At 33.8% G+C, this 24,430-nt stretch overlaps 3 protein-coding genes and 1 long non-coding RNA gene across 7 annotated transcripts; 2 read left to right on the plus strand and 2 right to left on the minus strand.

Annotated features, from left to right (window-relative positions):
• LOC145565551 (F-box protein CPR1-like) lies at positions 1-1,383 on the plus strand. The gene has a single exon (XM_081625516.1). It carries the CDS (start codon positions 1-3, stop codon positions 1,381-1,383), a length of 1,383 nt encoding a protein of 460 aa, XP_081481642.1.
• Positions 1,384-4,635: 3,252 nt separating this feature from the next.
• Positions 4,636-9,157, minus strand: LOC145562694 (uncharacterized). The gene is made up of 9 exons (XM_081623060.1): positions 8,903-9,157; positions 8,612-8,795; positions 7,524-7,606; positions 7,341-7,441; positions 6,206-6,301; positions 5,967-6,020; positions 5,524-5,790; positions 5,298-5,388; positions 4,636-5,152 (listed from the first exon to the last, which is right to left on the minus strand). The coding sequence occupies exons 1-9, from the start codon at positions 9,006-9,008 to the stop codon at positions 4,959-4,961; spliced, it is 1,176 nt and encodes a 391-aa protein (XP_081479186.1). The 5' UTR covers positions 9,009-9,157; the 3' UTR covers positions 4,636-4,958.
• Positions 9,158-13,986: 4,829 nt separating this feature from the next.
• On the minus strand, positions 13,987-17,878 carry LOC145562695 (uncharacterized). Of its 3 annotated transcripts, none has more exons than XR_014094433.1 (6): positions 17,700-17,878; positions 17,242-17,338; positions 15,604-15,663; positions 15,254-15,318; positions 14,555-14,736; positions 13,987-14,128 (listed from the first exon to the last, which is right to left on the minus strand). It is a non-coding gene; the product is annotated as an uncharacterized LOC145562695 (long non-coding RNA). The 3 variants fall into 3 exon arrangements; XR_014094432.1 differs by having other exon boundaries at positions 14,555-14,709; positions 17,700-17,876; XR_014094434.1 differs by lacking the exon at positions 17,242-17,338 and having other exon boundaries at positions 14,555-14,709; positions 17,700-17,874.
• Positions 17,879-19,100: 1,222 nt separating this feature from the next.
• LOC145564311 (PP2A regulatory subunit TAP46-like) lies at positions 19,101-24,429 on the plus strand. 2 transcript variants are annotated; one of them, XM_081624629.1, is made up of 9 exons: positions 19,101-19,338; positions 19,446-19,581; positions 21,092-21,178; positions 21,623-21,727; positions 21,869-22,030; positions 22,300-22,335; positions 22,436-22,504; positions 22,604-22,884; positions 23,909-24,429. In XM_081624629.1, exons 2-9 carry the CDS (start codon positions 19,483-19,485, stop codon positions 24,153-24,155), a joined length of 1,086 nt encoding a protein of 361 aa, XP_081480755.1. In that variant the 5' UTR covers positions 19,101-19,338; positions 19,446-19,482; the 3' UTR covers positions 24,156-24,429. The 2 variants fall into 2 exon arrangements, with proteins under 2 accessions (XP_081480755.1, XP_081480754.1); XM_081624628.1 differs by having other exon boundaries at positions 19,459-19,581; positions 23,909-24,428.
• The last annotated feature ends 1 nt before the right edge of the window (position 24,430 follows it).

Genomic DNA, 24,430 nt, shown 5'->3' on the forward strand with positions numbered 1-24,430 from the left:
ATGATCAGCACTCAGCAGCATTGTGAACTAGCCTTAACCCGATCATTTAAAATCATAACACTCTCTTCTTCCATTCCCCCAATTTCCCTCTGCTTCTTGCCACCCAACTCATCCAATTGCCGCCATCTTTACCGTCTTCCTCCAGAAAAACCACCTCAAACCCAGAAAAACCACCTTAAACCCAGAAAAACCCAGATGGCAGAAATCCCAGAAGACATCATCCTCAACGAAATCCTCCCATGGCTTCCCGCCAAAACCCTTCTCCGATTCAAATGCGTCTCTCGACGTTGGAACGCCTTCATCTCAACTACCCACTTCACAAAAACCCACTTTCAGCGCCCTTCTTATCGTTCTTCAAGGTCTGTTATTACCATTGATTTTGCAGAACCTCGTTTGGAGTCTGTTGATTATGGAGTTCTTGATAAAATGGGTATTCAATCTAATAATATCTTTGATGGATTTGGGTATGCTTTTTCCGATTACAGTCACTTGATTGGTTCTTCTAATGGCTTAGTTTTCTTGATTTTTGCTGATGATATTGACGGGGTAAATGATGTTGAAGATATTCCTTACAACTTTTACTACATCATTTATAACCCATGTCTTGGTCTTGTTGCTTTTATTAAAATCAAGGATCAATTTCGTAATCATTTTGTTATTGATAATGATTTTGTCAAATACAACTTTAGTTTTGGGTTTGCTTATGTGAATTCTTTTGATGATTATCGCATTGTTGCCATTGGTTTGCCAAGTAACCCTAGACGTCCAAACATTGTTGTGTGTGTTTACTCGTTAAGGGATAATCAATGGAGAACACCGCGAAAGTTTAAGCAACATAGGCTCCCATTGCGTTTTCTACAAGTCTGGTGGAGGTTAATTGGAGCAATGGTGAATGATACTTTGCATTGGGGTATTACAGTAGGGCCAGTAGGCCGAGACAGGAAATGTATTGCTGCATTCGATTTAGTTAAAGACGAGTTTAAAATGATGCCATTGCCATATCCCGAGTTGGGGGATGGTGAAAAGATTGGTTCAAGGATTAGCTTGTGCAATATGAATGATTGCTTGTGTGCTTGGGGAAGATATGATGATGCTAGTGTTGAACTGTGGATGTTGAAAGAATATGGAGTGAGGGACTCGTGGACCTATTTGTTCCGATTTAATCTGGATCAGGATTTGGATTTGTGCACTCGCGATTTGTTTGGACTAACGGAGTCTGGAAAGCTTTTGATTTTCACCAATATGGATGGCCTAGTGTTTGCTGACTTCAGCTGTGATCCACCAAAATATGTGAAGCTTGATCTTGTTGATAAATTTCAGGCAGCAAATTATGTTCAAAGCCTTGAATCACCTATTGCCTTATTCGCAAATCCAAGAGAATAGATGATTGTACAAAGATGGATGTGTACCTTGTGGAGACTAGTTGCTATAAATGCACGTATATTTCTGTTGTTAATCCTGCTTGAAACTCTCTTCAGAGATGAGAATTAGCTTCCTGCAGTCTATCATAATTATAAGCTAAGACAGTGTGAACAGCTTTTCGTGACAAGTTAGTCTACCCCTGGCTATCTTGTTTTATTCTTTCATATATTTGCTTTCTTTTCTTTGTTTTGTGAGCATTTTAACAAATTTGTACATATACAGTATATCTGATTTTCTGCTATCTTGAGCTGCAATGAATATCATGTGTCTTTTCTTAACTATTATTGTGGATAAGATCATAAAGTAGTTCAACATCGTATAACTTGGCTCTCTTCGAATGCTTAAATAGTATTTATTGTTTGAGATGTTAAGGATTCTAGATCACCAGTTTATGCCATCACTTGCAAACAGTCTTCGTCGTATGAGCTTTTGGCCTTTTGTTCTGTTTATTTTTCACCTGCAAAGTAGGAATGGGGTATCTAACTTTCTGTACTTGTAGTTGATTCATATACTATGTAGTTCTGTTGTGGTTGATGCTTTGGATAATATAGAATCATGCTAAGTTAATCCAAGGTTTTGCACTTTGCTGTATCATGCTATATTCATTCTGATCTAGAGAACGAAGCTCCTTTGACCAGTGTCTATATTGTGGAAGCATTATCATGTAAAAGTATTTGATTACAGAAAACTCTCTTTCTTTACAAGTATGTGACCAGTGTCTATATTGTGGAAGCATTGTCATGTACAAGTATTGGAGCAGTCTGTCTACCTGTTTATGCTGATTTGAGGCAAGTCTGCATACTCATACCACTTAGACCCTAGAGATGAAGGTTTCATACTGATAAAATGTATAATTTCTTGTCCAAAACATGTTAATAGGCGCATAGTTTTAGCAAACAATCAGAAGATCCCCCATACGGGGCCATACCCCTTAAGTTATGTCAATCCGAGGAGCCGTCTCTTTGTTAAGGTTTCATGACTGCTGATCGGACTGACATAATGGACCTTACAGTCCATGCTCCCTCACTATTCCAGGGACCATGACCAAAGCACTAGGAATAGGACTATATGGTTCTAGAACTGTATGTGTGTATAAACTAGGTGTTCGTGACTAGTTAGTTTTGGTGTGCTTACAATCAATCACTTGTGTATCTCATAGCGAGTTGAATGATGGGTGGGTTCGTTTATAAGGGTCTGTGGTGATGACATGGTGGTAAACTGGCAAAGGTGTTAGAGGTATACTTGAATTTGATGCTTGGTGAGTTGGTGGTAATGTTTATTATAAGAGTGATTGTTAGGAGTAGTGTTGACTAATGAGTCTAGTCTGACTTCATTAGAAAGATTATGTTAAAAACAAAAAAATTAAAAAAAAAAAAAAGAACAAATGTCTTATTTAGAAGTTGGTATGATGGTGTTAGAGAGTTGCGTTAGAAACTTAGAATACATAAGTCATATTTTCATCATCATGACCAATTCACACTAAGCATCTATTGTGTGTTTCTTCTTAATAAAATTAATAGTGACTACATTATCAATAGAACAATAATTAGTCCAGAATATCACCTATCTCGCTAACACTAAACAATCATCGTAAATCTAATATAATTCCAAGAAAAATGGTTCAAAAGTTTAATTTTCATTTTTTAAAGATTAGCATATGTTCTAAATTCTTATGACCTATAATTATATATAGGAATCGTTTACATACAAGATAAACTTTTTTTTTTTTTTGACGAGAAGATAAACTTAAGGTCCCCTCATATATAAGAGCAACACAAACGTAGCACCATAAAAATACTTGAAATTTCTTGAGAATAAAAAGAAGGCATATAAAATAGCATATCCGTATATTCTCATAGCATCTAAAATAATAACCATGATACCTTGGCCTAAAATTATGTTAACAGACTTGACACCTTCAAATCCCCTGTTTTGTTTTCTCTCTTTCTATCTCCCCTTCATTCTAATCACTAAAGCATGAAATTTTTCTCTATTTCTCATCTTCAATAACTTTCATAATAATAACTCTATTGGTAGGTTGTACTTAGTTCTTCCTCAGAATCAACGTATAAACAAATTTGAGGTAACTTTTTTTTTTTTTTTTTGACATGCATGATTTATTATATATGTTGCTTATTATATAATCATCCTCTGCATATTTTGATTCATTTTTATGAATATGCATATACTCTGATACTCGTACATCTTCTTGAGTTGTTTTTTTTTTGGCTTTTGCGACGAAATTATATAACTATTTTACCTGAAATTGTTAGTATAGACGTATAGTGTACTTCATTCATATCTTTTTTATTTATAAAGGCTTATACAAGTATTGATTATAATGGTTTATATTTTGAATATATTTTATAACAATAAATTTTTGTTTGATGACAGTCTAATGTATTAGCTTACTATTTTTGATTTTTTTTTTTTTTTTTTTGTCTGGAAAGTTACAGTCATGAAGGGTAGAAAATTAGATAATGGAAGGATTATTAATTTATTATATTGATGAAATGTAGAGATAACTTACTGACTTGGATAATGCTAAGTATTATATTGCTAATTGTTGATCTAGAAATTAACCTCAAATCAGTCATTTTTAAATTAATTTAATACAAGTACTTCACACTAGTAAAAGATGTTAAAGAGTATGTTGCACGTATTTGATTCATTTTCCTAAAAGATGTCTATTGTAGAATTAACTAGTACGGAGTAATTTAATTTACTTATAACTAATATGGATTTCAAAGTCTGGTACAAATCCAAGTACAATTTGAATTACCAAGACAAGCTTGGCAGTTCCCAAAATATGTACTGTAGTATGTAATAGCTGACAATGAGTCCATTAAAATCTCAAGTAACCGTACACATAGGCACATAGCCATATAGGTAACATGGCATGTACACGAGCTATTTGTAGGTACACCGTACACCGGAGTGTAAGACATAAACTGCAGTTGTGTAAGACATAAATTGCAGTTATGAAGAGTCCCCTGTATTAATTCCTTACTTTGTAGGAAAGGCATTCATGATAGAAAAGGAAGAGGAAAGAGTGAAAGTAAGGAATCCCCGTATCACAAATGTGGGATGATGAGCCTTTCGGCTCTTTCGCAAGCATAACTAGCCCCTCCTCTGTTCTTTGGTCTCGTTAGGCTTAGTAGCAATCACTCGTTACTAAATTCGAGTTTTTGATTAATACCATAGCCATCTAGATAAATAGAAGAATAAAAGTATAGTTCAATATAATTATTCAATGCACAATTATGATCAAATTATATATGTTACAATTATCAACTGGGATCTCCCCTCATTTTATGCTAGGGCTGCTGGTAATACAAGGCCTCACAATAGCAAGGAAAGGGGACAAAAACACTTCCTCTCATCCGTCTTTTTTTTTTTTAATATACTATACATTTGCAATCGTTGCTAGTAAAATTTCGTTGCACAGAATCAAAATCGTGCACCCGTTTGTTGGTATTCTTAAAGGCTCAATCCCGATGACTCTACAGAGACAAGCAACGATCTTATGAATTGGGTCATGTGAGAGTAGCCCCGATCCTTACAGGCTTGAATCTTCCCACTGCTCTTCGTACATACTCGTATAAAAGCACAAAGACACCGAAGAGATATATCAAGTAGCCGTTCAATCTTTCCAATTCTCTATACATGGATGATAGGCTGCTCCTTGTGGCTGATTTTGTAGTGCTCAGCATCATCAATGGTATCCAATCTGAAAAGGAAGGAAAAACATGAATATAGCAGCTCCTTTCCTATAGAGGGGCACAAAGTATAATGTTAAAGCTTGTAGCACCTCAAGATACAAGAGAAGGGAGCAAAACCGATATCGGGAGCTTGAAGTGTTGGTGAGAGCATACCTGAGCGTGTCTTATCAGGCAAATTTGTCCAATCATGTGGGCTTGTCTTGCATTCTGATGCTCTAATTAAATCAAGAAGTGCTTCGTTAACCTAAGACAGAAATAAGTATGTCAGAAAACTTGCAAAAAAAAAATTGGATGTGCATTTGGCATCCATATCCATTTGTTATAAGTCATCGACATAAACAAAACCCACGCTTTAAAATGTCGTAAAAAACATCCCTACCTCGTTTGTCCTCTCATGGCTCACTAGATGCCCTCCGTGTAGATCCACCATTCTGGCAAAAGGATGAAACTTCTCCGCAAGTCGTTTTGCGTGACTAATTTGAGCTATGATGTCATGTCTTCCGTGAATGACAGAGATGAGGAAACCAGCAGAACGAATTTGTTCAATTTCTGCTCTGGTCAACTTATGTGTCCAACAAGCATTGATCTGACCTTCAAAACCATGATTGGCCTGCATTCCAGTTTTTGATATACCTTTGACATATTCCTGCATTCAGTGAAAAGCAAACAACAACTTATATCGTAAACATCCGATTCTAAACATAAAAGCATGATAACAGAAACTTTAGTGAATAATCTCTGAAGCACTTCCACAACATTACATTCAAACAAGTCCATCAATACATACATACAGTAAGATGTAATAGTTTATGAAATGCTAACCTTGTATAAAATTGCTCGTCTTGTACTCTCTCCAACACACTCTTTGAGATAGTCCTGTAATCCATAATTCATTAGCTAATGAGAATTTGTCATCACTTTTACACATAATTATGGACAATTGGTGGATTGGCAGGTATGCAACAGGAATAGGAAGCTGAAGCATTTACTTGGTGTCTTGCTGACAACATTGATCTAAATTTGCAGCATAATAAAACAAGAGATACGGAGTATATTTTTACCTGGCTGTAATGTGTGTCCAAGTCCACAGCAGCCCTTTCTTCTGGTGTCTTGGCCATCAAGAACCGCACTGCAACTGATACAGTTAACCGGTCAAGCTGAAATTGAGAAGCAACAGGGTCATTAGAATACGTATACAAATTTCATATATTGTTTAGATTTCTATAGAAACATTAATGACTTCTTGTACCAGTCCATCTAGTCCCTATGTATCACTTATAAGAATTACAAAAATTGTAAAACATCTTATTGTTGTTGTCTGTTCACAGTACAAGATGAGAAACAAGGTTGTCTTGCAGAATTATAGAATCTTCCGCACATTACCCCCAGTATCAGAGTCCACTCAGTTCAGAGGTTAACAAGGAGGTCTATTATATTATGCAGTCGTCTCTGGTTCTAGCCGCATTCCAGAGAATAAATATATTTCAGAAAAGATGTTCTAAAATAAAGCTCAGATACACTGGCTCCATCATCAAGCACCATACATCAGACACGTGTTTTCTACAATAGTTAATTTAGACAACTTCAAGCCTTTCCACACATAAAAGTTAAACAGAAGTACACAATATACGCATTAAACACAGCTGATAAACCTTCCAAGAAGTATCGTCCATCCTTAGAAAAGCCTGTTCATAGTTCAGGGCCAAGCAAATTAGGGAACAAATGTTGCGATTCTAAAATGCTAACCTTGAATAAAGCAAACAAACAACGGTTTTCTTGGAAGAATTGTAATAAACAGGAGGCCCACTGGACTTTATATATTTAGACTCATCCTTTCAAAAGGTAGCTATCAATGTGAAATCATGGACTAGCCGACTAGGAGAGCCATACTTCATAACTTCCTAGAAGCTACTCCGTATCATTTTTCACTTTTACAAATAATGTAATCGTATAAAGTTGACCATAATACTCAACTAATTGACACCAGTTTACATCACACTGATTAAATGTACCAAACAATTTGAAGGAAATCATTCAAAAATTGTGCAGGACTGAAAGCTATAAACACAAATCATACTACAGAATAATGATCTGTTAGAGATAACTATGTTCAGAATAACAATTAAATAAGCATTGCATATCACGAGGATAAAGACAACCAAATATTTGCAAGGTGAAAACTGCGCCAGCCCATACCTTTGGCAAACATTGAAATCCTCCTCCAGTAACATTAAGTAAAGCCAAGGATGAAACTCTATTGGGTACTAAAGCTGACAACTTGCAAGCTATCATACCACCTGTAGCAAAACAAAGGTGTCAAAGCGGCGCAAAATTATGATTCAATGGCAACAAACATTCCTCGGGAAGTCATGAACTCACCCATTGAATGCCCAAAAACATGTGCTTTCTTCCAACCCAAATGATCCATTACAGCTATTGCATCCTTTGCCATAATCGTTGTTCTGTTCCAAATAAAAATAATACAATGTCCAACATCAATAAGACCAAAAAGTTCATAAAGAACAATATTTTGTCAAAGAATAAATCATGTCAAACATCAACAACACAGAAAAGTTCATGAAAAGATATTAAAAACTTCAAAACCCCAACAATCAACTTATCAGGGTAGATACAATCAACAAACTCATTCAAGTTTTGACAACTTGCATAAGCTTAATTCATCAACATAGCATTCCTTCCTGACTAGTTCAACACACACCGATGTCAAAAGTATGAGTTTCAACTCCCATGTTGCAAGTAAAGGTCAACACAAAATTTACCAATTCAAAAATCACATGCTATATAAATACTCCATACCAAAAAGGAAAGCGGGAATCGGGTAGATATTTTCATACTTTCAAACATACCAAAACATCCAAGAAGAATTAATAAGAGAGACAAAAAAAATAATTTTTTTATTTGAATTTTTCAATGCCACACATTTGTAATCACATGCAAATTTGCCTAATTGATGCATACCAATCAACCATTAACGCTGGAGTGCTATCAATAGTTCAATTGTTCAACAAGTTTTACACAACTTACTTCTTGACTATCTTGAGAGCTGAGTGAAGTGTTTATATTATCCTAAGATTGAATCCCGTCTACATTAATCACACTTCGCGCCTCCTAGTTTAGTTAAATTAAATAAGCAAATCACCAATAATAACAAACAATTCATTAACATCCATTAAGTACAAACAAGTAAACCCTCCCAAAAAAAAAAAAAAAAATGTACAAACAAGTAAAGAATAAAAGTTCACATGATTCATGCTCTTTTAATTAAGAGAATCCGACAAAGAAAAGTCAAAATAAAGCACAATTTCACGATTTGTGATCATCTCATAAATTAACACAATTCAAATAAAAATAGAAACATTATTCAAATTACACAAATTTCACGAAAATTAAAACAATGCATATGAATAAATTATGAATATGAATACTACTCGTAGTATAAAACTTACGTATACTCGGATCTTTTGATAGGAGCAAAGCTCCGACCCATTCCCCGATTATCAAATGCGCAAACCTCCATACTCCCATTTCCTACACCCTCATCATCCACCGTTGATTTCTCATCATTGGGTACATCAGTCCCTGCCAACGCTTTGATTTGAGGACCCCATGAATCATGTGTCCCAGCTAAACCTGATCATCCAAAATCATCAAAATTCAACAAATACCCATAAAAATTAAACAAATACCCATCTCAAATTCATCAAAATTTTTTTTTTATTATTATCAAATTAAATTACCAATTATAAGAAGAACTTTTACAGGTCCACTCCCGTAAGTTCGATAAAATATTCGGGCCCCATTTTTACCGGCGGGTTGTTCACCAGAAACATTGCAATACGGCATCGTTTTGGTGTTGTAGATAAAATTCTTTTTTGTGTGAGGATTTTTTTTTTTTTTTTTTTAATTTTTTTGTGGATTAAATAAAGATGAAATTTCTTTCAAAAATAAAATAAAGATGAAATTTTGTTTTCCAGAAATAAATTGGCGAAGAAAAAGCTGGAAATAGATGATATATTTATAAACACAACTCCACGTAGGAAAAGGAAAGGGTTGTTTTTATTAGGTGTGGGACGGTGTACCCTAATTTGGAACTTTCTGATGAAAATCCACGTGTTCTTATAATGGATAAGTGCCACGTGTATGTTTAGTCAAATTTTGATTTGCTATCCTCTGATTTTTTGAAAAGACTATTTTTTATGTACACCAGAAGAAAATTTAAATTCTCAAATTCTTTTTTTTTTTTTCTCTCTAATTATATCTTGCAAAAATACGTATGACAAAATTCTACTAATATTCAGATTAGTACTTTGTACTTTACAAGGAAAGTCAAGTCAAGTCTCCAAGTAAACAACTGTATTTAACAAAAATAAAGTGTCCAAAAAATATCATCTTATTTTTTCAACAAAGATCAATATAAGGAAACATAGTTTGAGTCTAAGAAGAACTCTTGGAGTCTTAGCTTAGACAATATTCCTGATATCTAATCATATTTTAGGAAAACAATTATCATATTTTAGGGAATTTCTTTATCGACATCACTCATCTCGTTTATAAATATTTGCTCAATCATTCAATATACACAATTGAAGAAACAATGGTTGTTTTAACAATTAAACAAAAAGAGAGGAAAATAGACATGGCAATCAATACAAGTATGATTGCCGAAACCAAAAGGATTCCGAGTACTAATACTATGGAGGAATCTACAATAGATGAAGGTAAACTTACTTCAACTTTCATAGAATATAACATAGTAGTAGTAACCTAAAATACAATTTATTTATTTTTTCGAAACAACTTAAAATACTTTTAGAGTAACTTTAATTTGTTTTACAATACATTAATATTAGTCTTGTCTTAATCAAGAATTTGTTAAAAGATTTATAATTTGTAGTCATTTACAATTTCACAAAAATTTATTAACATCCGGTTTACAATAATGATATTGTAAATCGGCTTGTTTGGACTCCGCGTGCCGCTCAATTCTCCTCCCTTTCTCTCTCTATAATGCTATAATATTTGCAATGTCAACCAACAAAGGAAAGAACGTCTTGATTAATCTTTCTTCATCTTCTTACGACGATAATGGCGACGATTCCGATTCTGCTCCATCTTCTAGGTATAGCAATTTTCATTTGTTTTTTTTAAATGATAAATTATTTGCTGAATTTGAAGATATTTGTGAAATTTATTGAATTTGATTGATTTTTGCTGAAAATTTGGAAGAATGAAAAGTTTGAATTTGATTTAGTGGAGATGAATGTGAGTTGATTGACGATGAGGATGATTATGAGATTGAAGATGATGAATCTGAGGAAGATGATTGTATAAAAGATGCATGTGACTGCCATAGAACAGAAGATGATGATCATTCTCTAGCTCTCTAATCGAGTCATTCACTTTCTTCAAGGTTTTTAGCACTATTCTGTTTTGCTACTGTTTTAAAATTAGTTGTTTATCTTGTTTCTTCGTTGCCTTTTATCTTGAAAAAAAGGTCACTTTTGTGGAAAAAAAAAGGTAACTTTTGTGAAAATATAGGTCACCTTTGTAAAAAAAAAAAGGGTCACTTTTGTGAAAAAAAGGGTCACTTTTGTGAAAAAAAAGGGTCACTTTTATAAAAATATGGGTCACTTTTGTAAAAAAAAAAAAGGGTAACTTTTATAAGAAAAAAGGTCACTTTTTGCAAAATGTTCGATGTACAATAAAATTATTGTAAACCGGGTGCATGCAAAAGGTTTTGTTACAATTTATAAGACCAAATGAGTTTTTGAAGATTTTAATTCCAAAATTTAAAGTGTTTTTATTTTTTTTTATTTTTTTTATTTTTTTTTTATCATTTGAATAGTAGAATAATTTACGGAGTAACGTTTATTTAGAGATAGGTTTCCAAAGTATCTGATGATAAAATTTAAATAAATAAAAAAAAATTGGTAATTTTATGATTTTTAATCTTCTCGACATTAGAAAACTGATTTGCTGATATTTTCTTTTTTTTTTTTTTTTTTTTTTTTTTTTTTTTTTTTTTTTTTTTTTTTTGTTTCTGAAATTCAATATTGTGGAGTAAAGTGTAAAAGTAAAATCTGAAAAAATAACATGAATAGATATCGCCCAATTTTTCAGTTTTTGGCAAGGGTATGAGACTTTTGAGTGTTACTAGTTGTCGACCTTGATTTGATGCAATGCTTATTTTATTTTATTTTTTTAATAATAAAATTTGTTTAACCTAAGTCTTATAATTTATTTGTATTTTTTTTTAATTCCTTTTTTGTAGATCATAAAGCAGATTATCTAACACTTGCAACAAGAGATTCGGCCCTAAATGTAATGCATGAATGGGATTTATATGCCGATAAATTAAAAAAGCTCTCGAAAAAGAAATCACGAGCTGAGCTCTTAGCTATCATCAAAGAAGACATCTTCAAGAAGAAGAAAATTAAGCAAAGTTCTAAAAACAAGTTATTATTGGGATCTAATCATACCAACAATAATTCATTAGGTACAAAAAAACACTCAATGTTGCAAGATACCATATTCCATCAATTGGCAAAGCTTTCTTTTGAGGGAAAGTTGCAACATAATAACGATAATGATGACAAATCAAAGGTTTGTGAAGAAATTGGATCATCCTCATCATTGGCTTCATCGTCGTTGTCGTTGTCAAGTTTAAATTTGCAATTGCAACGTGACAATAAGTTACCACCGTTGTCGTTCATGAGAGAAATAAGTAAACTAGGAGGATCAGAGTTGAAGCTAGTGTTAGCTAAAAAAAATATATATGTTAGTGATACAAAACCAAGTCAGTTAAGGCTAAGTATTCCATTCAATTCAATTGAATCCGAGGATTTTCTCCACAAATATGAGGATGATTACTTGAAGAAAATCAGGGGTTACAATAAGTCGAATCAACCTATAAGATGGGATATGGATGTGGTGTTGATTGAGCCGACACTAGTGAGATGTGGTGACACGGGAGAGAATAAGCATACTGTTAACAATATGAAATTCAAATATTGGAAAACGTTTTATGTTCTCACTAAGGATTGGAGAAGTGTGGTGACGAGGAATAATATTGAGGTTGGTCAAATGTATCAATTGTGGTCTTTTAGGTATGTTAATCACAATAATCAAAGGGATCAGCTTGGCTTTGCTCTTGTTAGGATTCGTTAGACCGTTCGTTCATTGTCGATTATATCATTATCGGACTGTCGTCTAATATTTGTTATCTTTTTCAATCAATTAAATCCATACTTAAGTTTTACTAGTCGTTGGAGCACGCGTGATGCGCGTGCTCTCCCGACGGCAAGATAAGTGAACTTCGTGGTTGTGTTCGGTTATTGTGATATTTGTGATTGTTTTCGGTTATTGTGATATTCGTGCTTGTGTTCGAGTTTTTTAATAGCAATGATGCACATGAATTTGTAAGTATTAACAAGCTAGGAGTAGTGATAAAGTTTCTATGGGGATAAATCTATGGAAAAACAATTGTTATAAGTGAATTTATCTAAAATTTATTATTATTTTTTTTTATTTTTTTTTTAAAAAATTATACTAATGTTTTATATATTATTTTATTCTATACTATGGTTAAGGTTGAACATTTTATTCTAAATGTCCTACAAATTAGTTAACATTTTTCTACTTGTCTTTCTATATACATTGTAATCTGAAAGTGCTACAAATTAGCTAACATTTCCTCTCGACATTGCCTTCTCTATCTATATCTTGTTCTCCCTCCGATCCCTTCTCTATCTCACTCCTAGCCCTTTTCTTTATTTCCCAAAACTCTCCTTCTCCTTGCTCTTTTTTAGTGGATTCATTGCTATAAGCTCTCTCTCTCTCTCTCTCTCTCTCTCTCTCGGAAATACTACAAATTTTAATTTAAGTTTTGCAAATTTGAGAATATCTACGTTTAAAAAAAATTATCCTTGCAAAATACTTTGGTGGTTTTACAAATTTTAGTCAACACCAGCTTTTTAATGTCAAATCCTCTTCTCCATATGTAGAATAATTGTACAATATTAGACCTTTCAAAATTTAGAAAGTTTTCTTTATATATTCCACCTTTACATTAAAGATGATTTCTTGTATAACTTCCTGTTATAAGGATGGTTTCCTTCGTCTTTGTCTAGAATCTCCCCTTTTAATATTCTTTTAACCTCTGTATGTAAATATTGTTGATCTTACAGCAACCACGGTTTAATTAACAATAGAAATTGTAATAACACCTAATTCATTTAACAATATGCAAAATAATAACTATCAAAATGTTGGACATGTATTCTAATAATGCAAGAGTACATATATGCGCCAAGTATAGACAAATTGTTGGAAACTAAAAATCTCATGATATATTGATATTTGTACATACAATGATACAAGTAACGTAATGAACAAAATTGTGTGAAAAAAAAATTTTAAAAAAAAAAATAAAAAAAAAATAAGAGTACCTAGGAGATGAAAACCCAAAGAAATCAAAATGACAAAAAAAATTACCAGTAAAACAATGAAACAGAGAGTTCTAAGTTTGTGAGCAGAAAGTGATGAAAACTTGAACTCGTACATGTGATTCAGAGCTGAGTAGCATGGTTGTGACCTTTGAATGGGGCTCATCTTTGGCTCTTTGATGATTGTTGCCTCTCAACTCCAATTGTGTTTAGGTAAATCTTTGATGTACCTCTGTCATTCTCTCTTTGATTATAAATGACACATCAAAGCAATCTAGAGGAGTCAATCCTAAACCCAAACTTAAAATCATCTTATTATTATCCTGTGACTCCTATCACCATCCTCATCCCTCTATTTTCATTCACAGGTTCTGGATTATCCACACAACCAACAAATTACCATTATAATGAAGCAGGCAAAGATCAAAATTGAATATAAAATTGAATTATACCTTTCCAGTGAGAAATTCTTCGGAAAAAGCTAAAACCCAGAAGAATATGATGAAGAACAAGTTTGTTCTGCAAGAAAATTGAGGAAATTCGAAGACATTGTAGTAAAAGAAGTAAGAATAAGAGGAAAATGAAGATAAAAAGTGTAGAATATAAATGAAAAATTACAGTTTGTTAATTGCTATTATTAAAAGATAATGAAGCTTTAGCTACATGTGTTTCTCTTTTATAAGCTTGACTTGAAAGGTTAGGCATATATTATTATAAATCAAATTCCGCCAAAGAGATAATGCTTTGGGGAAACAGAATCATACAAACAAGTTCCGAAACATTAAGAGTATCCCACCGAGCTACAAGATGGGCTACCGAGTTGCCTACCCTTCTCACATGTGACGAAATAATAACATCAAACATACTTGACATACTCCTACTATCATCATAAATTAGGCAAATTGGAGAGTAGCCTATGAAGTTGTTATCAATCTATTGAAATACCTTAGCAATCCAGATGTTCAAGATGCCCAACCTATGTGCAATTTTCATTTCAAAACGCACCGCTTCAGCTGCCTCCACCTCTGATTACGCAACCACCGTTCAAACAACAGCCCACAGCAGCTGCCCAAGTTCATCCAGAGCAACCGCACCAAGACCTACATATTGAGCATACTATCCAAAATCTTGGAGATTGTATTGCATAAGTAGCCACAGAAACTACACAGAATTACCCATATAAGAATTTTTAAAGGGTATAAAAGAAGGATAACATTTGTTCGTCTGTTCATTGATATCTTACTTTCAAAAATGTCAATACAAACGACTCGAAAAAGAAAACAAAGGTTACATTTGGAACGATGTCTTGGTTGACATTGACAAATGACAAGCAAATCAGTTGCAAGATGAAATTTAAGAGACATAAGTTTGAACTATTCTCAGGCAACAACACTCCTTGTCCATAACAAGAATTCATTCCAACAAAAACTATCAAAACCCCAAATAAATGACTAAAAAAAATGAAAAAACAAAGAAAAGGCCCAAGATTTTATCTTTGCTCAGGAGGGGTGATAAGTTTCATCTAATGTCCAATGTACTGTAAGACTCTCAGTTTCTGAATCCCCTCCTTCCCCGTGCTCATTTGTTTATAGCAGCTCAGGAAATTAGGTAACCTTGAAGTGGCTCAATGAACAGGGGAAATACCTTTTACATCAACCATATTGAATTTAGGCCTTCAGATGATGTTCGAAGAGCGAAGCCATTTCAATCTGCCAAAATAAGTCAAATGGTCATTGATAAGAGCTTATATTTTGCGGATCCATATATACAACATATGCACTCCTTACACCTAGACATAGAATCCCATTGAACCAAACTTCCAAACCCTCTGATACTGGATATATTATTATAGGCTACTCTCATATGGTTTCCCCTCCCCCCTTATTCTAGAGAAAATAAAGACCATGTTCCAAATTCTACATCAGATTAGAAAATGTAAAAATAATGTCAAAATTAATGGTCAGCAATTATGTAGGCTAAGGTGAAAAACTTACAGCTGTTAGTGCTGACTCGGCACCTTTATTACCCGCTTTTCCACCAGCTCTATTTATGGCCTGCAATTACAATGAACAAGAGAAACACAAATTATAAGGGGCTTAAGGTTGAAGCAAAACGATTTAGCATCAACAACACATTAGTATCAAAGAGACAAACTGATCAGTTGGTTGTACCAAGGTCCCAAAGTAAATTCATAGGCAGCAAAGAGGTCTAGATGTTATCAGTGAGCATACAACAACTTGCAGGTGACAAAAGACGGATGATATGACTTTCATTATATTTGGATAGTTGTATGCTAAAAAAGTTTTCTCAAAAAAAGATTTTGAAAAATTAAAAATAGAGATAGTATGCTAAAAGACCTACATATTGAGCCGTGATGTGTGCATCACCAAGACCTACGTACAATAAATCCAAATATTCCTATTAAAACTGCAGAAATCCATAACCATTACTTTTTTAGCTTTCCTTTCAATAAAATGAATCATTCTAAAAAAAATAAAAAAAAAATTGCTTTGCACATTCTTAGCCATAAGGCCCATAAACAACTCAAAAGAGGAATTTACAGCTGCAAATCATGAAAGAGTATATTTATGATGAGTAGAGAACCTGTGAAGATGCCAAAAGATGGTATATAATTTAAACAAGAAAGCGTTCGAAATTGATGACATCCAAGGAAATCCCTTGACCTAAAGTAAATCAAATGGTATGTATTTATGCTAAACAGAAACTTTTCATGACACCTTTTGTGTAAAATGCAAGCTGGAATTCCTTCGTTATACGAATTATCCGAAATGAGTGTTAGCAAGCACTTATGTTAGACTTTTAGAGCTACATTGATGAATTATAGCTGATTGTATTGAGTATTGATCCTAAGCATCAGGCTGTAAACAGGTACCAACAGTAAGATTGGAGCAAGCCTGGTAAGCTAAGGACATAAAAGGACCAAGGCATATTCGCGGTTGTAGTGAAGTTTGAAAATGCATAGAATTTCAGGGGTCAAATAAAACAATAGACCAGTTGTCATAGTAATCAAATTAAACAGGAAACCATCAAAGCAAATACAAAGTACGGAGTAATAATTAAGGTAGAAACATTTAATTAGTATCTTGACAAGAGGGAGTTGATTATAAAGTTTGTCTTATCACCCCTCGTCCCTCGAGAGGGAGGGGGGAACGTAAGCAACATCAGAAAATCAGGAAGGGGTCAATAAACCACAAATGTGACTAAGCTATTACCCCTATTAAAAAGCCAGAATCTTAGTGTACATAAAACTACTCCTATAAAACTCCAGGAATTTTCTTAATTATACAAAATACATCAAATATATGCATATTCAAGTATCAAATCTTAGTCATTCGACCAATATATTATGTTCAGTAACTTAACAAACATCATTAAGCACTTGTTTAGCGATTGTTAGCTCGAATCTCTGTTATTCTTCCATATCTCAGTATATAGAGCAACAAAAATCAGAGAATAAATTCAAAATAACAAATACAAATTGAATGAAATCTTTAATTTAGACCGATCTCCGCAAAATAGAACATCTAAACCCCCAAAAGAAAAAACAAAAACACAAAAACAAAAACCAAAAAAAAAAAAACAAAAACAAAAATTAAAGAAAACACTCAAACCTGAGCAGCTTTGTAAGCATTCAAAGTATCTTCAGCAGCAGTTTTCTCCTCTTTTTTTCTTTCTCAGGTCAAAATCAAAAGGGCGAAATCACCACTCCTTCATCGAGAATAGTTCGATTTTTCAATTGAAATTCAGAAAATTAATTAAGAAGAATTACCTTTGATTTTTCAATCGAAATTCAGATTATTAATTAAGAAGAATCACCCAAAAAAAACATTTCAATCGAAATTCAGATTATGAATTAAGAAGAATTACCAAAAAAAAAACATAGCACAAAAAGGATTCAACCCCATTAAAAACGAAACGATTTCGCTCAAATACACCCACAAAGATTCAACCCAAAAAATTCGAAAACATATCGAAATCAATAGGAACAGACATGCAAAAAAACCACGACAATCGAACAATAAAGCCCAAAAATTTGAAACTAAATCGAGAAAGAGAAACGAGATCGAACCTGATGAATATGACGATCTGAAAAGTGTCTTCCAGAACCTCAAACTCGAAGAGTTCGAAGCACCATCATCGGTGGTCTTGAGTTGCATTTTCTCTCTCTAGGTTTCTCTCTCCTTGTTTCACCTAAGAAATGCTCCGACCTTTCCTTCTGAGATGAAAACAGAGAGGGAAGTCGGTGAGAAGCAAGGGCAATTACAGCTGTGATACATAATGCAATTGGGTAAGAAAGGGCAATTTTGGCAGTTCTTTAAAATTAAGGGCAACTATGTAATAACACCAAAAAATACTATTCATAAGGAATAGTAGCAACTTTTGCATTTTTATATAATAATAATGGTTATGGATTACATATGTATAAATACAATTTAATGTTTCATCAACCTCTTCTTTTTTTTTTTTTTAATTGTCTGACAATATAATTGGCACTACTTTAAGGTTTCAGATGGAAGTGTGTCTAATGTTATCAACAAGTAAAACATACTACTAGGGGTGTCCGTTCGGTTTTCGGTTTGGATTTAATCCAAATCCGATCCAATCCGAAATATAATTCGGTTTTCAATTTTTCAATCCGATCCGATCCGAATTTCTCTCTTGATTCAATCCGAATTAAAATTCGGTTATTTGGATCCGATCCGAAAATCCGAAGTATAATACATTAATTTTTAGCTCCTAATAAAATTATAAAAATAAAGCTTTAATAAAAATAAAAGTCTTTAAAATAATGAGTAAAATAAATAATTCAACGTCAAGTCATTAATTAATTAATACAAAGTCTCCCTAATTTATTTTTTGTAGTAATAAGTATTTGAGCTAAACTTCAAAAAATAAAGAAATCCATATTTATACAAGCTTAATTTTACAATTCGGTTTTCGGTTTGGATTGGATCCAATTAGGGTAAATCCGATCCAATCCGAAAATCCGAATTTCTAAAAAATCTCAATCCGATCCAATCCGATTTAAAGTTCGGATCCAATATGAATTGATAATTCGGTTTGAATTGGATTGGATTTCGGTTTTTATCCGAATTATGGACACCCCTACATACTACTATATGTTGTATACTTCCTTCATTTTTTTTAACTATATATACGAGTATCATAAAAAGAATTTTACACTATTCGTATAATTATTTTTTGACCACATAAGAAAAAAAAATGAGAAATATATAATCACTCGTGGTACAATAAAATACTGTAAAACCTTTTGAGCTGAATTGAAAATAAGCCGAAGAGAACAAACCTTATCTCATTACTCTCGTGGTGGGTTCTATCCACACTAACACAAAATATGAGGCCCAAACATAGTCCATTAAGCAAAACCCGATCATGAGGCCCATAATCCGAGAGCAGTTACTTCTATCATACGACGTGATGCACAGGATTCTAGCCCTTTCCACCAATTTTCTCTTTCCTCCAAAATAATTCCACTTCTTTTACTCTCCAGAACTTCTTCCCCAATTACCTCCCTAATTCACCTGGAAAAAACCCTAATTTCTTAAATCTCGACCTGATTTTCGCGCGCTTTCTCTCTCCTCAATTCAGAAATGGGGGAATTCAATATTTCTGAGATGACGTTACCGTCTCTATTCGATCAAGCTCGTAAGATTCATCAGTTGGCTTCTGATTCAACCGTTGATCAGGTAATTTTTTTTTGTTTGATTTAATGTTTTCTGCTATTTTGTTTTTGATTAACCCTAATTTGTTTACTTTTTTTTTTGTTGTTAATGTGGAATTTAATTGATGTTAGGGTTGATTTTCAGGAGAGTATACGAAAGGGATGTGAAATGTTGGAGAAATGCGAGGATATGATTAGTAGATTGGGATTGTTTTCGACTAATGAAACTAAAGATGATATTAGCACTGCTAATCTCAAGTATATTCTGGTAATTCTTTTTTATTTAATTAATTAGTTTGGTGTTCATCTGATTGATTTTGGAGATTTAGCTAGCTCATTTGTGTAATACTCGTTTTTATTATCATAATCAGTATATTTTAAAGACAGTGTTACAAAAAAGTATAGAGTGAATCCTCACACTTAAAATGGGGATTGGCCCAAATAGCAAATTTTGGAAAAAAAAAAAAACAAAAAAAGAGATTCATGTGATGTAATTTAAAAACCAAAATGGCATGAAATGAAACCACAAGGAAATTGTGGTGGTAGAAAAATCAGTAACGAACGTCAAATGAGTAAACCGTAAAGGTGGTAATTTTGTGCATCTGACCTATGATCCATTAACTTCCTTGTAAGATGTGGCTCACTAGGTAAGTCAATCAAGTATTATCAAATTGCATCACTACAAGATTTTATAGACTTATGGGGCATTGGTCGGTTATCTTTTAATTGTAGGAGTTGAAAAGCTTGTAGATGCTAGTTAGTTAAAGTGACATTTTTTTTTTGGTCCTTTCTTAAATCTTTATGTAGTAGGCTAGTAGCAGTGAAACACTCCTATTGACTTAGATTTTTGGAAGAAATTTTTTTAGCGGTCATATTCCATCTCCGGCTTCATGTAGATTTCACCGGTTGTTGTTTTCAGCTAATTTACATTTGCTGCCACGTTTTAGTATAATAAGTCTGTACATTTACTCTACACTATCCCATGCCATTCTTCGATCGTGGTATGTTCATTGAGTTCTTGTGATTTTGAGTTGGTGGCAGACGATGTGGAGTTGAGAGAGTGCTACTATGTGTGTATCTGTTTGTAGGCAGAATTTTCCATTAAAGTGGTCATCAGAAGGTAGAGGGGGTAAATTGTTACTCTAAAGGTCCTATAGTCAATTCCCGTGTGTTCATTCCATTGAATCTAGTCTGTCTACATATTTCTCTGTAGCATGTTTCAAGTATGATTTATGTATATGTGTCACCTGTATCTGGTAGAAAGAAAGATCTTGTAGCTAGAGCCTTAGAAGTAAATTTTGTTCATTTGGACTTGGATTGATTTAAGTGATGATAAGGTTGGCCTGAGTTATCTTCTGGTCTATCTCCAACTAGCTTATTATGATGTGTCAATGAATATCATATTAGGCCCGGTATGTTTGGTTACTGTCGAGTTTTGGGCCTAGTAAGTTCGTTTGGGTCAAATATGTTACTCTGTAATAGTATGAACTTTGTGCAACAATAAGCAGACAGTAGAAGACAACAAATTATCAATATTAATTAAATTGATGAATGACAGCAGATCTGGATGTATTTTTTTAAACAATTGAAATTTGTGTTCAGCTTTACTGGTTGTTTTTCTTGTTCATTTTTCATTAGATGATGTTGCTACTGGTCCACTGAATTGCTTGGAGGCATTTGTTTTCGGCTAGATAAATATCTTAAGTAATGCTTGCTCTTGTAATGATGATCAGTTGACACTAGAGTGATTGGCATTTCTTATTCATTTGACTTTACAGGTTCCATTCTACTCAGGTGAGCTGACAGAAAAAGTTTCACGGGAAGATAGGGTACAAATTCTTAAGGCTTCACAAGCAAAGCTGAAGGTACTTTATCTAAATCCAAGAAGTAGTGAGCTTAAATTATTATATAATACTAAGAAGACAACTATTTAGTAATTGTACTAGCAAATTAGCAATGGTACAGAATAAAATTACGTTATTCAAATTGAATTAGATACTGCATTCAAATTGGTTTCCTTTTGAATAAGGTTGTCTATCAAAAATGTGCCTATATTTTGTTTTTATGTTTCCTGTAAATACTTTAAGTTTATAACTAACCAAAAAGGTATCAAGTCACAATTTAATACAGTTGATTAATTTTATACTCTAGAAAATTGTTAAGTTTAATACTCTAGAAAATGTTTTGCTGTCGTAATTAGTACATGAATAGAGTTGGTTCATTTTATTATAGTCATCTGTTCAAAGTTGTGGTTCATTCACCATAATCTTATAGTTTGGAGTGTCTTAATATGATTGTTCTCTTTTTAGGAATTTGTTACATTTTGTGAAGCCATGGAGCTCTTACCTGAAGAAGAGTTGGAATCTTCCAAGCAAGGCAGTTCTAATACTTTTGCTGATAAAAGGGCCAAAAAGGTTGGTCAAAGTGATACCATATAGAATATTTTCTTTGATCATTATTTTTAGTTTACCTTGACATGTTGATTTATGCTGATTATCAATATAGATTTCTTTTAAACTTTGGCATTGATGTTTTCCTGTATGGAATCAATCTAGATTGCTCGTTTTAAACGACAAAAGGCTGCTGAGTCTAAGCTACTAGAGATTAAAGAGCGTAGGGAACGACGTGGACGTTCAACAAGAGCTTCAGCTTTATCTACACCTGTTGAAGCAGGAGAGGAAGATGTGTTGGATGATGATGGGGAGGAAGAGAGGGAGGTTAGTTTTTCTTTTTAAGCTTCTTATACACAATTTACTTCTTTATTTTGTTCTCTGCAACACCAGCAGACCCATCACCACCATGATCACCAGAGACCCATTTGTACTCCGTATTTGTAACAATGTAGATGTATCATAATTTAATCTGGATGTCTTATTTGCAAATTTAGGTTAACGTTTAAGGAAAATATAGAGTATTGCAAGTTTCACATCCCAAAAGATCCTTTATCTATGATATCCTTTTTTAATGTATGTGTTTGTCATTGCAGGCTTGGCTTACCACTATCTCTTTGGCAATTTGCAAGGTATCTTAGCAAAATTTGAAATACCATAATTGCAAAATCACATTTATTGTTTTCTCTTTTATTTGTGGCCTTGGTCACTTGTTGCTTTACTTCTATGTAGGCTTTGGATTTGCTAGAGATGCTGAAGAAAGAGGAAGAGATGCTTTCTGCTGTGGAGAGACAGATGCAGGTTTTTATTTGATATTTTGATACCTTTGCGGTGACACCAGCCTCTGTAGTTGTGGGGATATATATGCATCTATTGTTGAGCTCCTGCTTATCTTTGCAGGACTTGGGTAAGGAATTCACTGAGTCTCTATTAGATGAACGGAAAAGTAAGGTAGAGGGGTGGCATCGTGATTCTGCCACCCGAGCTCAGTACACAAAACCAGCACCACCGCTAACATGTGCTACCTTTGCACAAGATGTTCTCGAAGGGAGAGCAAGTGTTTCACAGACACATGAACACAAACATCAACCCGTCATATTTGGACCAGCTAGTCTCACCGGCAGAAATCTTACAACCGAGAGAGAAAGAATAGCAGCACAGGTTTTCCAACCTGGCCACAGGTACATCAAGACTCCTTGAATATGAAAAGCATTTCAATTTGCAGAAAATTTTTGGTTGTTCTGATACTGTTGGGTCTGTTGCTTTTTCTGGGTATTATTTTCTCTTCTAACTGGGCTTGGTGTGGGGACTGTGTAATGTGTATCATTATGAGAGGAGAGGCAGGCTCCTGTTCAGTAATGAATGTCATGATTTTTAAGAATGTAATGCCTAAAGAAAATCTAAAACAGTAGTGTCAAATCTAGAAGGATAGCTGGATAGGCACTATAGAGAAGCAATTAATTCATGCAAATTTACTCGTCACTTCCTACATCTTGGAAGGGAGAGTAATCAGTGTCTCAGTGAGAATTGAGGAACTGTCTATTTGGTGAGGTATGTTCAAAAGTTGAGCCTGGACTTGCCAGGGTTAGGCTGCTGAGCTTGATTTCAGTCTTTTATTGAGCTTTAAGATTCACCAGTCCTTGAGTCTGACCTCAGGCTGCTATTAAACCCTGGCTTGGAGTTCAGCTCGGCTTTGTCTTCCAGATTGAGGGGGTTTTGGTTGGGTGGGGGGATGATTGATCAATTCAATTTTAGGGATTCTTCTTTATTATTATAGGCATAGCTGATTTGAACATAAAACTTGGATGCACGGTTATTGACATCAGTTCACATCACTGCGCTTAGAATCTAGAATATGTTTTTGACAATTTAAAAAGGAAACAAGCTCCTCAGGGTTCGTTTGGCATTGTTGTGGTTTTCTGTTTTTTGGTTTTTTGTTTTTTAAAAGTATATGATATATGTCCCATCATGAATCAAAAATTATATAAACTTATTAAAATCGTGATAATTTTGAAAACTGACAACAGAAAAGTGAAAACACCTTTTTCTTGTTTCCTGTTTTTGGTTTTTGGTTTTCAAAAAAACAGGAAACTGAAAATCAAAAATGATGCCAAACAAGCCCTCAGCTTATCATGTTAGCTCAGCTCATTACACCATAGCTTGTTGCAATGAAGATTTTACATGCATTAATCTTTTGCTTCTTAGGTTACCAACCATGAGTATAGAAGAAGCTGGTGAGACGGAAATGGACATCATGAATAAATGGCAGGAGAGAACCAAGGAGTACATAGAGGAAGCGAATTCCTCATGGTACAATGATCCTATTAAACCAGGCCCACCCGAGGAAGATGAAGATGATGATGCCGCAGTGGAGAGAGCGAGAGCATTTGACGACTGGAAAGATGATAATCCTCGCGGTGCAGGAAACAGCAAGCTCACTCCCTGTGGTTAAACATATCACTTGCTATTTACTGAGAACCCAAATACACAATGTTAGGAGGTCGCAGGTCAAATTTTTTTTCTTTTTTTTTTTTTTTTCACAAAATGAGGTTGTTTGTTGTTAACAACACCTGATGTAGTATAATTGTGTGGCTGTATTTGTAGATCACAATATTTAACTTTTGTACACGTTTGTATGTGTTACATACCCGAGCATTTGAGTTACTAATCTGATTTTCAGAATTTTGTCGCATAAATATACAAATGTTTAATGCTAACTGTGTAAAC

Source organism: Chenopodium album, chromosome 10, assembly GCF_948465745.1.
Source record: "Chenopodium album chromosome 10, dcCheAlbu1.1, whole genome shotgun sequence".
Classification (NCBI taxonomy): Eukaryota; Viridiplantae; Streptophyta; class Magnoliopsida; order Caryophyllales; family Amaranthaceae; genus Chenopodium; species Chenopodium album.